At 37.1% G+C, this 15292-nt stretch overlaps 1 protein-coding gene across 5 annotated transcripts in view; it reads left to right on the top strand.

Annotated features, from left to right (window-relative positions):
• The window catches only part of Ano3 (anoctamin 3), a 295191-nt gene that overhangs the window by 266303 nt on the left and 13596 nt on the right, over positions 1-15292 (top strand). For all 5 annotated transcript variants that reach the window (NM_001128103.2, NM_001355244.1, XM_030250348.1 and 2 more), the window contains 3 exons: positions 1314-1425; positions 2217-2274; positions 12873-12970. In NM_001128103.2, the coding sequence (NP_001121575.1) occupies positions 1314-1425; positions 2217-2274; positions 12873-12970 (268 nt within the window). The remainder of the gene's footprint in view (positions 1-1313; positions 1426-2216; positions 2275-12872; positions 12971-15292) is intronic.

Here is a 15292-nt window from a genome sequence, read left to right as displayed (position 1 = left end):
TAAGTATAGGCTTCGTCAGAGGTCAAACTGGGTCATAGGGGAGCCATCTTAAACTCAGAAACCACTAACTAAATAAAGAAGATTTTTTTTTAAATAAAGAAACTAATACTTTAAGGAACTAATTTTTGACTGGCGGTAAGATCAAATACAAATTTATAACCAATAGCTAGTTTATTATCAATAACTATATGAATTAATAGAAAGCTAAGAAATAATTTGGCCATAAATATATTACTCTAGAGAACAGAATTTATATTGTCAAAATTTAGAATTCATTTTCTCCCTGAAGTTAAATGCTCATTCAGGATGAGCTAGAATTTGCTCCATGTAAAGATGTCATAGAATGTTGTAAAATCACTGTATTGTTATTTGTGGTAAAGACCCTAGACTGATACTAAAAATTGCTGTCACTACTATCAACTGACCTTGTTATAATTATTGATATATAGTAAGTTATTCCAAACTCAGCAGCATAGGACAATAATTTTGGGAGGAACAGGATAGGATTCAGCAACCAAGGCTAATTTGTTAGATAGTTTTCCTGGTCCATGCAGTTATCTGCTGGCAGATAGACATCTATGATCATCTCTTCACTTGCATACTAAAACTCATGTGAGATTTTGGGAATGGCTCATCTCATCCACGACCTTCATCTTTTCTCATGTCACTTTCTAGATGTCTGCTTTGTGTTTGGGTATAACAGTACAATGGAGATTCTTGCATGACATTTAGCTTGCAAGAATAGAAGTGCTTACCATGCTCCCACATCTGAACTTCCTAGTCTCTTGTTGGCAAGTTGAGTCACATTGCTCAAGTACAAAGCCAACACCAGAGGCAACTATATCATGATATATGTAGATCCTAGAAGAAATAACGCACTGGGGACTAGTATACAGATCTCTAGTGAGAAACCTCCATACCAGAAATACTGTAATCTTGATCGGAATATACAGAAAGCTGAATAGCTCACTTTTAATCCACGTTGCTCCTCAGAATGATTTTACCCAATTAAATATTAGAAATGTAGACTTTTTTCATGATTTCAAATGTGACCTATATGGAGCTTTTATTGATCCAAAGAGATCTTTCCACACTAGAATCTTCCCATAGTGTTTTTCATATGCAACATCTTTTCATTTATTTTTGTTTTGTAACCTATATATGCTCTCTTTTTCTTTTTCGCTGGGAGATCTGAAAAATGGTAAAGGTAGAACACTGATGGGTTTTTTGTTTGGTTTTGGTTTGGTTTGGTTTGGTTTTTTTTTTTTTTTTTTGGTTCACCTCAAGTGTGTCAATGTCTTTGCTTCTTGTAGAATATCCTCGAACTGAATCAGAATGGGAAAACAGCTTTGCCTTGAAGATGTTCCTTTTCCAGTTTGTCAATTTGAACAGTTCTATCTTCTATATTGCATTCTTTTTGGGAAGGTGAGTTAACTTTTCACAAACCACTGTTGCCATGGAGAAAACAAAACACAAACAGCATCCCCATTGCCAGTTAGGTAACAGAAGTGGTGAATTCTTGCATTCTGCCTTAGAATATTTTCTAATCATATTTTATATGTTTTCTTCCTCAAGTAACATTTGACAGGTACTACCACTTATATTTTACACAGAGAGAGAGAGACAGACAGACAGAGACAGAGACAGGGACAGAGACAGAGAGAGACAGAGAAACAGAGAGGGAGACAGAGGAGAGAAAATATCATGTGTAATTTATCATTTATTACTAATACTTATTTTGCTTAAACATAAAAAAATTATGTATCCCTGAGTTATAATTTTTTGGTGTAGAAACCAGGATACTTTTATCAGAAATTTGAGGAGGGGAAGTATAAAATTAACAAGCCCTGTTAGCCCTCCACTTGGTGCCATGGAAACATTCGGAAGCTAGAAACATTTTGAACAAAATCATTCAGTACATTATGAAGGTATTCATTAACCTGGCCCACACAGTACTAAAATTCTACATAGAACAAAATATTAAATGTAAGCAGTTTGGTATATCTGAGCTTTCCTTACACATTGGGACTGAGTTCATATATCACTTTCTCATTCTGAAGTCAGTTTCTTTGATGTTGTTTAAGCATAGCAAATATCAACTACATGGGACAAATTGCATCAGTGAATATTTCTGTCAACCCACACAAGGACTTTGTGTGATGTGTTAGCAAGTGAACTTCACTTCATTGCTAATGAATTCAAACACTTTTTTACAGATTCGTAGGCCACCCAGGAAAATACAATAAACTTTTTGAGCGGTGGAGACTGGAGGAAGTAAGTAACCCCATGAGAGTGGGTGTGTAGATGGGTATGGACACAGGCCAGTGACTGCGGGAGGTAATGGGATGAGGAGGAAAGATGTCCAAGAGTGATAGAGACACATTTTGGAAGAGAAAAGGTTGCTCTGTTCAAAATGGAAGGAGTTTTATTTATTTAATATAGGATGATATTTTGCAATTAAATACCAATATTCTGGGCTCTTCTCTTATTACATTATAAGTCATGTTTGTTTGTTTGATTTTGTTTGTTTTCTATTTATAAGCCCCACATATATAGCTCCCAAGTATAAATATGTTAGGTTTCCTTTGGTGAAGTAAAAATTCAGTCTAAAAAATATCTAACATGAACTAGCCATATATAAACCTATGTACACATGTGCAGAAGTTCATATTTCTTTTTAGGGATATTATGTCTTTTTGGTTTCTTTTTCTTTTAAAATCTTTATTGGATTATTTATTTATTTACTTTCTAAAAGTTCTACCCTTCCCATTTCTCACTCCATGAGTTCTTTACCTCCCCTCCTCTGAGATGGTGCTTCCCCACCATCCCACCCACCCCCACCAGCATCCTCTTTCTGTGGGGCATCCCCTTCCTTGGGGCATCAAGTTTCCACCAGATTAATCTCACCCTCTCCCACCAAGGCCGTACAAGGCAGTCCTCTGCTATCCATGTGCTTGAGGCCATGAACCAGCCCATATACGCTCCTTGGTTTTTGGCTTAATCTCTGGGAGCTCTGAGGGGTCTGGGTTAGATGACACTGTTGGTCTTCCTATGGGGTTGCCATACCCTTCAGCTCCTTCAGTCCTTCCTCTAACTCTTCTGTATTGGTCCCTGACCTCAATTCAATTTTCGGCTGTAAGTATCTGCATTTGTCTTAGTCAGTTCTGGAAGAGCCTCTTTGAGAACAGCCATGTCATGCTCCTGTCTGGACATATAACATGGCCTCAGTAATAGTGTCAGGATTTGGTGTGCATTTAAAAAAAAAAAATTGAACCTTTTTTTTTTTTTTCTGGTCTCTACTTCATTTTTGTCCCTGCATTTCCTTTTGATAAGAACCATTATTGGTTAAAATTTTTGAAGATGGGGAGGTTGACCTCCTGCCTCAACTGGGGGCCACATCTACTGGAGATGGTTTGTTCGTGTTCCATCTCCCCACTATTGGGCATTTCAACCAATGTCATTCCCATTGAGTTCTGGCATCTCACATCTCAGGTCTTTGAAATGTTCTAGAAATTCATTCTCCTGGCTCTCTGGGTGTCCCTTCTGTCTTTTTTTATACCTGGTTCTGCCCATCATTTTTTTCCTCCCTCATCCCCTCGCCCACTCAGTATCATATATTCCTCTACCTCCTGTGATTATTGTATTCCCCTTCTAAGTTGGTTTCAGGTATCCACACCTATGCCTTCCTTCTTGTTATTCTCCCTAAGCTCTGTGAGTTGTATCATGGGTATTCCAAACTTTTAGGCTAATATCCACTTATCACCGAGGGCATACCATACATGTCTTTTTGGGTCTTGGTAACCTCACTAAGGATGATTTTTCTAGTTTCATCCCTTTGCTTGCAAAACTCATGATGTCCTCATTTTTAATAGCTGGATACTATTCCATTGTGTAAATGAACCACGTTTTCTGTATCCATTCTTTGGTTGAAGGACATCTGTGTTGTTTCCAGCTTCTGGCTATTACAAATGTAGCTGATATAAACATGGTGGAGCATCTTTTGGGTGTATACCAATGAGTGGTATAGCTATTCAGGTTAAGCTATTTCCAATTTTCAGAGGAAATGCCACATTGATTTCCAGAGTTGTTGTGCCAATTTAAAATCCCACACCAATGGAGAATGTTCCTATTTCTCCACATCCTCACCAGAATGTTCTGTCCCTTGAGTTTTTGATCTTAGCCATTCTGATTGCTCTAAGGTGAATTCTCAGAATGGTTTTGATTTGCATTTCCCTCATGACTGAAGATTTTTAACTTTTCTTTAAGTTCTTCTCAGCCATTTGAGATTCCTCTGTTAAAATTCCTTTGTTTAGGCCTATATCCTATTTTTTAATTGGATTATTTGGTTTTTAGGAATCTAAATTCTCGAGTTCTCTGTATATTTTGGATATTAGCCCTCTATGGGATGTAGGATTAGTGGAGATCTTTTCCCAATCTGTAGGTTGCCATTTTGTCCTATTGACAGTATTTTTATCTCACAGGAGCTTTTCAGTTTCATGAGGCCCAATTTGTCAATTATTGATCTTAGAGCCTGAGCTATTGGTGTTCTATTCAGGAAACTTTTCCCTTTGTCAATGTGTTCAAGTTTATTTTCCACTTCTTCTATTAGATTCAATGTAATGTTTTGGGTTTTTTTTCTTTATTTACATTTTAAATGTTATCTGTTTTCCGGGTTTCCCCTCTGAAAACCAACTATCCCCTCCCCAATGCCTCTGCTCACCAACCCACACACTTCCACTTCTTGGCCCTGGCATTTCCCTACACTGGGGCATAGAGCCTCCACAGAACCAAGGGCCTCTCCTTCCATTGATAACCAACTAGGACATCCTCTGCTACATATGCAGAGGGATCCATGAGTCCCACCATGTGTTTTCTTAGGTTGGTGGTTAGTCCCAGGGAGCTCTGGGGGTACTGGTTAGTTCATATTGTTGTTTCTCCTATGGGGCTGCAAACCCCTTCAGCTCCTTGGGTACTTTCTCTAGCTTTTTCATTGGGGACTCTGTGCTCAGTCCAATGCCTAAGAATTTCATAAATTCATTGTTTTTAATAGCTGAGCAGTACTCCATTGTGTAAATGTACCACCTTTTCTATATCTATTCTTCTGTTGAGGGGCATCTGGGTTCTTTCTAGTTTCAGGCTATTATAAATAAGGCTGCTATGAACATAGTGGAGAATGTATCCTTATTACATGTTGGAGGGTCTTCTCGGTATATGCCCAAGAGTGATATTGCTGGGTCCTCAGATAGTAATATGTCCAGTTTTCTGAGGAACTGCCAAACTGATTTCCAGAATGGTTGTACCAGCTTGCAATCCCACCAGCAATGGAGGAGTGTTCCTCTTTCTCCACAACCTCGCCAGCATCTGTTGTCACCTGAGTTTTTTATCTTAGCCATTCTGACTTGTATCAGGTTTTATGTGGAGGTCATTGACCCCCTTTGACTTGAGTTTGAAAGAGGAGATAAATATGGATCAATTTGCAGTCTTCTACATGCAGACAGCCAAGTAGACCAGCACCATTTGTTGAAGATGCTTTCTTTTTTCCACTGAACATTTTTGGCATTTTTTTTTCAAATATAAAGTGAACATAAGTGTGTGGGTTTATTTCTGGGTCTTCAATTTCCTTCCATTGATCAACCTGTCTGTTTCAGTACCAATATCATGTGGCATTTTTCACTATTTCTCTGTAGTACTGCCTGAGTCCTGGGATGGTGATTTCCCCCAGTTCTTTTTATTGTTGAGATTTTTTTTTTTTTTGCTATCCTAGGTTTTCTGTTTGTTTGTTTGTTTGTTTTTCCATTTGAAATTGAGAATTACTATTTCCATGTCTGTGAAGAATTGTGTTGGAATTTTGATGGGGATTGCATTGAATCTATATATTACTTTTGGTAGGATGGCTGTATTTACTATGTGAATCCTTCCAGTCCATGAGCATGAGAGATCTTTCCATCTTCTGAGGTCGCCTTTGATTTCTTTCTTCAGAGATTTAAAGCTCTTGTCATACAGATCTTTCACTTGTTTGGTTAGAGTCACACCAAGATATTTTATATTATTTGTGGTGATTGTGAAAGGTGTTGCTTCCCCAATTTCTTTCTCAGCCCATTTATCATTTGAATAAAGGAAGGCTACTGATTTGTTTGTGTTAACTTCATTTCAAGGCACTTTCCTGGAGTTTTTTATTAGCTGTAGGAATTCTCAGGTAGAAATTTTGCTTGAGTCACTTATGTATACTATTATATCATCTGCAAATAGTAATACCTTGAATTCTTTTCCAATTTTTATCCACTTGATCTTCTTTTGTTGTCTTATTGCTCTAGCTAGAACTTTGAGAACTACATTAGATAGATAGAGAGAGTGGGCAGCTTTGTGTTATCCCTGATTTTAGTGAAATTGCTTTAAGTTTCTCTCCATTTAACTTGATGTTGGTTGTTTATTTGCTGTATATTACTTTTATTATGTTTAGGTATGTGGCTTGAATTCCAGATTTCTAAAACATTTTTAACATGAAGGGGTATTGTATTTTGTCAAAGTGTTTTTCAGCATCTAAGACAATGATCACGTGAATTTTTCCTTTGAGTTTGTTTATATAGTGGATTACTTTAGTGCATTTTCATATAATGAACCATTTCTGCATCCCTGGAATGAAGCCCACTTGGTCATGGTGAATGATGGTTTTGATGTGTTGTTGGATTTGGTTTGCAAGAATTTTGAGTAGTTTTGCATAAATATTCATAAGCAAAATTGGTCTGAAGTTAGTTCTCTTTCTTTCTTTGTCTTTTTGTGGTTTAGGTATCAGAGTAACTGTGGCTTCATAGAATGAATTAGGTAGTGTTCCTTCTTTTTCTATTTTGTGGAATTGTTTGAGGAATATTGGTATTAGGTGTTTGGTTGAGAAATTTTTAATGACTGCTTCTATTTTCTTAGGGGTTATCTACTGTTTAGAGTGTTTACCTGCTCTTGATTTAATTTTGGTATGTGCTATCTGTCTAGAAAAATCACCTGTTCTATCTATACTTTTCCAGTTTTGTTGAATATAGGCTTTTATAGTAGGATATGATTATTTTTTTTAATTCCCTCAGTTACTGTTTCTACCTTTTCCTTTCTGATTTTGTTAATTTGGACTTGTTGATTTTCTCAAAGAAGAAGTTTTTGGTTTTGTTGATTCTTTGTATAATTCTTTTTGTTTCTAATTGGTTGATTTTAGCCCTGAGTTTGATTATTTTTGGCCATATACTCATAGTGGATGTGTTTGCTTCTTTATGTTCTTTCAGATATGCTATTAGGTTGTAGGATCTCTCCAGTTACCTTAAGAATGCACTTAGTGGTATGATTTTTAATTTTAGCACTGCTTTTGTTGTGTCCCATCAGTTTGGGTACTCTGTGTCTTCATTTTCATTGAATTCTTGAAAGTCTTTAATTTCTTTCTTTATTTTTTCTCTGACAAAGTTATCCGTGAGTAGAGAGTTGTTCAGAGTATGTGTACTTTCTTTTGTTTTTGTTGTTATTGAAATCAAGTCTTAGTCCATGGTGATGTAATAGGATACATGGGATTATTTCAATCTTCTTATATCTGTTGACACCTGTGAATAATTTTATGTTCAGTTTTGGAGAAGATTCCTTGAAGTGCTGAGAAGAAGGTATATTCTTTATTTCTTTATTGATTTATAATACATATAGCACATGCAAACAAGGTGAAAATAGGATTTCTGCATCTTATGAGCCTTCCCTTAAGCTTAAAAATTATCCTCCAAATAGTAGCACTTTCTAGAGTGAGAAGTCTCTGTCAGACTTTTGCCATTATACCTGTCTTAAATGACAGTGCTTTTATTGAATTTCAGTATTGATATTATCCTACAAATTTTCTTCTCAATTCTAGGATCATAAAATAATTTTTATTAATCTTATTTTCTAATATGGTGATATTTACCAATTCAAAACTTACTTTTGTGCTAAGAATAATGAAATATTTCTACTAAATAGAAGTTTTGCATATAATAGCTAAAGCAGCATCTATATTTGTTGAAGCTTATATCTTATAATTATTTCTATGTCTGATCTCTGCTCCCCTGATCAGAATTTTGTTCCTTCTCTCAACGAAAGTGACATTAATAATGATTCCATTCAAAGAAACCCAATTAATATGTGGTGGTTTTGATATGAGGTTATAATGTAGAAGGAGTTAAGAAAAAATTACAAAAGAAAAATGAAGGGAGAGATACTTCTAATCTCTATACAAAGTCCCTCAACTACCAGAAGCCCCCACTGATGATGTCTTTCTAGACCATTTGAAAAATTTTCTCTCTACATGGATGACGCCTATAACTTCCTCACAATTCCTGCTTTACAATAAAAAAGCTGGGCTCAAATGTTCTTTTCCATTACAACTTGTTCTTTTCCTTTAATTTATCATTCATGACTATCTGGTTCTCCATGCTAAAATGGTAGTAGTAATAATTAGGTTACCAAGTTATTTACAGATAGGAGTTAATTTATAAAACACAATAAATACAACCCTGGCCTAAGGAATAATCTTCACGAATTGTTGTTGATACTTTATCACTGTTTTGGTACCATGGCTATACTACTATTCTATGGCCAAAGAGAAAAACTAAGTGTCGTTATACATTCCTATAACCTTAGCATTTGAGAGCTGAAAACGGAAGATGCCAAGCTGCATGCAAACCCTGAGTGCCTAATGAATCCCAGACTACATGGGCAGTTATAAATAAGACACTGGGATGGGGCAGATGGACACTGAGAACATGGTAACCCTGAGATTGCCTGGAAGTCTCAAGTTTTTCAGTTTTCTTCTGTTCTGGTTATAGATATGTCTGTTAATTTGTTTTTACTGTTATTTATGGCCAAGAATGATGCAGACAACCAACAAAAGTCTGGTCACCCACTTAGTAATTTAAGGAGTACTTCAATCAGGATTGCTCAACTGGGTGAGTTAAGAAACCTAAAGTGGCAACAGAGGAGTCATAGCCATGTAGATGCACATTGATGCCCTTTTTTTTATAATTTAATTTTATTTGTAATTCATTTTTTATACTCCATCCCAGCTCCTCCCCTCTTACCCTCCAACTGCTCCACATCTCACACCTCCTCCTCACCACACCCCATCTCCAAATGGATGCCCCCACCGTCCACCCCATCTGACCTCTAAATTCCTTGGGGCCGCCAGTCTCTTGAGGATTAGGTGCATCATCTCTGAATGAACATAGACCTAGAAGTCCTCTATTGTATGTGTGTTGGGGGCCTTATATCAGCTGGTGTATGCTGTCTGTTTGGTGGCCTGGTGTTTGAAAGATCTCAGGTGTCCAGATTAATTAAAACGGCTGATCCTCCTATAGGATTGTCCTCCTCAAATTCTTTCAGCCTTCCCTAATTCAACAACAGGGGTCAGCTGTTTCTGTCCATTGGTTGGATGCAAATATCTGCATCTGACTCTTTCAGCTGCTTGTTGGGTCTTTCAGGGGGCAGTCATGATAGATCTCTTTATGTGAGCACTCCATAGCCTCAGTAATAGTGTCAGGCTATGGGATATCCCCTTAACCTGGATCCCACTCTGGGCCTGTCACTGGACCTTCTTTTCCTCAGGCTTCTCTCAATTTCCATCCCTGAATTCTTTCAGACAGGAACAATTATGGGTCAGAGGTGTGACTGTGGAATGGCAACCCCATCCCTTACTTGATGTCCTGTCTTCCTGCTGGAAGCGGGCTCTATAAGTTCCCTCTCCCTACTGTTGGGTATTTCATCAAAGATCTGTCCCTGTGAGTCCTGGGATTCTCTCACCTCCCAGGTTTCTGGTGCACTATGGGAGGTCCCCCTGATGCCCTTTTAAGAGTTACCATTATCACTTATAGTGTTCAAATATGTATTCTCATCATAATTATTTTATTATTAATTATGAAATTGTGAGAAGTATTGATTAAGCCTTGAAAGTCCTAGAAAAATAATTATAATACTGGTATCACAATAATGTCTCATAACCCTCCTCCGCATTTTCCATTATAGATATGATATGCAGTGGCTATGTTTACCACAAAGGACCGAATGTTCTAGGAAAAAAATAAAGTTAGGATTGTAATTTATTATGCACCTTAAAAATCTCCAATTATAAAGTATGAAAATTAAAGATAAGTATTGACTCTAAATTCCTTCACATAAGAAGCAAATATGAACACAAACTTTATGGTGGACCTCTGATGAAGGGACTGCAATGGACAAACTCATCCCTTTATTTGGTAGCATTAATTACCATGTAGAATAGGATGTTATCAGAAATGAACAAATGTTTTGTTCTTGGGTTCTAGTAGTCTATGTGCTTAAATTTCCAATTTGGTAAGACTTTATCTGGGACCCTTAGCTCCTTCCTTTTATTACTGGTAATAGGAAGAGGTAGCATATACTCCCATTTGTGAAATTAAATTAACTTTTGCATTTCAATCAAAAGGTAAATTTGATAATAATCAGTATAAAGAAAGAAAATGATACAATTTGTCAGAACCTTTAGGAAGTAGCTATATCATATTTATGACTCTCACTATAGTTAGGTGATAACTCACAAAATATCATGTAATTCAACTTCAAAAATAACAATGTAATTCATTATTACATTGTTCTAAATTGCTGACATTTAGCAAGCACTTACTACATGCTGACATATTCCAGCAATTTTTACTAAGTGCTCTTTCTATATAATTTTATTAAATCCTCATAACAATTATTTCTATTACTACTATTAATTAGTAGTAGTAGTAGTAGTAGTAGTAGTAGTAGTAGTAGTAGTAGTAATGAGTGGACAAAAGTAGAGTAGTTTTATGTTTTGCCTAAAGTTGCAAACCTGATGAAATTATGACTTGAAAAAAAACCAGCATAGCTTCAACGTCTTGCTCTGCACACTGTTTTCCAGCCACCACTGGGACAGCATGTGAGCACAGCCATAAAAGTGCATTTTCCGGGCTCACACAAATGAGCTGACTTTAGAGTAAAAATCCTCAAGTAGGTAAAATGGAGGAGGATCATGGAGTTGGACAGTCCTGTATATTCCCTAGCGTCTTCAAAATACCGATAGTGACTACAGACTCTAAGCCTCCCTTCATTCTCCCTAAACACATTCTTATCACAAAAGGAGAAAATATGAGAAAACATTGAATTTTGCTTTCCTCACAAATGCCTAGGTCTTTCACATATTCATCCTTGCCCATTTATACATTCTAAGTATATGTTATCAAATGAAGTTTAGAGTATTTAAGGACTCACTTTAACTCAAGGCTATAAATATATAAATTTGACAAACTAAAACCATTGTTCTTTGTTATTCTCTATGGAATACATAGAGATTTATAAATTACAAATCCCTCCAGGCTCAATTTTAATATATTCATTATTGACCTGCCCTTTAATTTTGGCCTATGCTTTACAGAAATGATTCAGTCATATATTTTATATGCCGTGACTACTCTCCAAAACAACTAATGTATTTTGTAAATAGAATTTATCTTTGACATGATGATTGTGGGAGGAGACTAGAGTCTTCGTTTGTCAGGCTCTGAGCATGTCAATTTGCCCTCACTTCTCTCTACAAAATTGAAGAGCAATCTCACTGCAATGTCCCCTGTATCTTAGTGATTCAGTTTCACACACTACACACAGCACATTTATGGTATAAAGTGAGAAAGAGTTTAGGGTGTCATGCATTCATGCTAAAAAGAATTGTGCTGGGATGATAGACTCTTGGCCCTGCTGTGCAGTGAGCACAGCCATGGGCACACCTACTCTCTGGTTCAGGTTGTTGAGCCACTGGGCTGGAACAGGAAAAGCAGGCTCTTTTTTGTCTTAATTATTTATTCCTTTTGAAGTCCCACTAGTACCAATTTGACAGAAATAGAAAGTATGGATCAAAGCCACAGAAATAATCATCCTTATGAGCAGGACATGATCCCATTTCTAAAAATGCAGACCTACATTCTCCACCTGAATTGCTTTTATAGTGGAGCTTCCACAGCACATAGTGATTGTTGGGCTCAATTAAGTTTGTGTGTGCTTGTGTGTATGTGTGTGTGTGTGTGTGTGTGTGTGTGTGTGTGTGTGTGTGTGTGTGTAGATATGTGTGTGTGTCTGTGTTTGTGTGCATGTGTGTATCTGTGTGTGTGCATGTGTTTCATGCCAACTGAATGGAAATCTAAACAACAGCAAAAATTAGCACAGAAGAAAATCTTCACATAAACTCAGAAAAGGAGACCTGAATGTTCCAGTGATTTTCAAAATCTCTCAAAGTTACAAAACAACAAAAAACAAACAAACAAATGAACAAAACCTGTTCCAAAAAGTAGAAAATGGTGAGACATGAAAGATATGCAACGCAGTATGCTGATTGCATTGTTCAACAATTGAGAAGAAAGGGGAATGATAGTGGAGAGTGGAACTTACTTAATTACAAGGCACTGCTGCTGATTCTTTCCCTTTGAGCTAGAAGGGAAGGAACCTATGGGAACTTGTTAAAATGTCTGAAAATATTTCAGAAAATATAAAAGTATTTGAAAATAGAGTTTCCTAGGAACACAATCATAAACACTGTGTCAGAATTATTTTTTCTAATGCCGTACTATTTATAGATATAGAACACATGTTAGTATTCATTACTGAGCATGCTTGACACTGAAAGGCAGCCAGTGCCCACTAAAAGCTAACTCAAATCCCACCATGGTTATTCAAAGCTTCCCCCAATATCATTGTACCTGTTTCCAATTTTACATGAGAAAATGGGACCCAGATGTACAATTTACTTTGCAATTTAAAGTTGGAGCTGTTTGAGCCAGCCTGGTGTGTAGGAGAGCAAGCTCCTTATGGCTCTCCCTGTTCTATTTCAGTGCCATCCTAGTGGCTGTCTGATAGACCTCTGCCTCCAGATGGGAGTCATCATGTTTTTGAAGCAAATATGGAACAACTTCATGGAGCTGGGATATCCGTGAGCATGCTGACTTTAGATGTGTCTTATATATAGTTATAATTTGGGGTTCATGAACAGTGATATGATTGGTCAACTACCATTCTGATCCTGACTAAATATGTGACTGCCCATAAGTTTTGGCTTTCTGAGACTTAAATTTTTCACATGTCTAAGGAAAGATAAATGGTGAGTTCACCATTTCCTTCAGAAACACCTGTTGGGGCTGAAGGAATGAATGTGCAGAGAATATTAGTTATTTCTCAACTATCCTCAAGACAGGGTCTCAAAAATAAAAATGACTTTTTGGTGTCTCAGAGCTATCAACAAATGTAAGGTGCTGGTGACATTATTGTTAAATAAAAGGTGCCTCCTTTCCTTCTAACATAATACATCAAGTTAGAAGAGGTTGGAAAGAACAAAGTTTGATAGTCCTATATAATGCTTCCTCTCCCCACCTCTTCCAAAATCATTAGAAGAAAATCGACATGAAAATTTCCTCTGAGGGGGACATTTACCTATGAGGGGCAAACTGATTAGCTGATTGATGATATAAATTGATAAATTATTCATAAATTAATGATATAAAATGGGTATGTACACACAATTTTACTTTCATTCTTTTTTCATGTCTTCCTATAAATGACACTCCTGAGCCACTGATCTAGTGATGGAGAAGGCATATAAGCACAGCACCCTGCTGAGCACTGGTTAAACTACAGTGGGACTTAGAGCATGGATTCAGAACTACCTACCTTTGGCCTCAATTCCTTGATAATCCTGATTAGAGTTCATGTCACGACTCTGATGTCTTTTTTTTCCTTCGTTTGTGAAACAGGAAATTTGCAAAAGAAGAATGAAATGACACAATATAATTTAAAATTAAAATTTAAATAACAAAATACTTGTGAGGGGTGTATATTATATACACATGTGCATATGTATTGATATATTTAAATTATATACTGGGTGGTGGTGGCATCTGCCTTTAATCCCAGCACTTGGGAGGCAGAGGCAGGCAGATTTCTGAGTTCGAGTCCAGCCTGATCTACAGAGTGAATTCCAGGAATTCACAGAGCTACACAGAGAAACCCTATCTTGAAAAACCAAAAATAAAAAATTAAGTATTTAAGTTATATAACAAATTCAATGAAATCTCTTCTAAATAAAAACTGCATAATTTATTAAAGGCTAGGGTCCCTCATGTACTTGCTATATATCCCTTCTTCTCCTTTGCTTACCACTTTTTAATGTAGGGGATGGGAAAGTATCCTATGAACACAACTGAGGAAATTAGACATCAAGAGTATGACATAGGACTGACTCTTTCAGGAGCATATCATAAAACCCAGCAGGGTGCAATTGTAGCCACTGTAGCATAGAAAAGTATTCTTTGCATCATCATCATCATGAATAGTCTACTATATTCGTTAGACATGTCCGATACTCATTTTAATGGTGAGCTTGTCCAGGTGGTAAGCTTGAATCACATACATCAAATACTGAGGGAAAAATAGCAGGAGATCTTCCACTTGTGCTTTTCCTTGGTTTTTTTTGTTTGTTTGTTTGTTTGTTTTGTTTTGTTTTTCCACTTGTGTGTTTTTCAAGGACTCAGGCAAAGGGTTTTGCAGGTGAAAACTTAGCAAGTATTAATGGTTAGAACAACAATATGAACTAATCAGTACCCCCAGAGCTCATATCTCTAGTTGCATATGTAGCAGAAGATGGCCTAGTCGGCCATCACTGGAAAGAGAGGCCCCTTGGTCTTGCAAACTTTATATGCCCCAGTACAGGGGAATGTCAGGGCCAAGAAGCAGGAGTGGGTGGGTAGGGGAGCAGGGCAGAGGGAGGGTATAGGGAACTTTTGGGATAGTATCTGAAATGTATATAAAGAAAATATCTAATAAAAAAAGAATTAATGGATCACCAAAGCAGTAGTTTTTGAAAAAAAAATATTTTTTTTTATTTACTTCACAAATGTTACCCCTACCTCCTGATTCCCCTCCCAGAGGTCTTCTCACTATCTTCCCTCCCCTTTGTCTCTGAGAGAGTGCTTCGCGCACGTACAGACACACACACACACACACACACACACACACACACACACACACACACACTCCTGGCATGCGTATGCCCCTAATCTGGCACATCACATCTCTACGGGATTAGGCACATCCTCTCCGACTGAGGCCAAACAAGGCAGTCCTCTGCTCCATATGTGCTGGAGGCCTCAGATCAGCCTGCGTGTGCTCTTCGGTTTTTGCCTCAGTCTCTGGGAGCTCCCAGGGTCCCAGTTAGTTGACACTGTTGGGCTTCCAGATGTCCATTCAGTTGAAAACCTTA

The sequence above is a fragment of the Mus musculus genome, chromosome 2 (genome assembly GCF_000001635.26).
Source record: "Mus musculus strain C57BL/6J chromosome 2, GRCm38.p6 C57BL/6J".
Classification (NCBI taxonomy): Eukaryota; Metazoa; Chordata; class Mammalia; order Rodentia; family Muridae; genus Mus; species Mus musculus.
The sequence above is the reverse complement of the archived record's forward strand: the minus strand, read 5'-3'. Positions and strand labels throughout refer to the sequence as shown.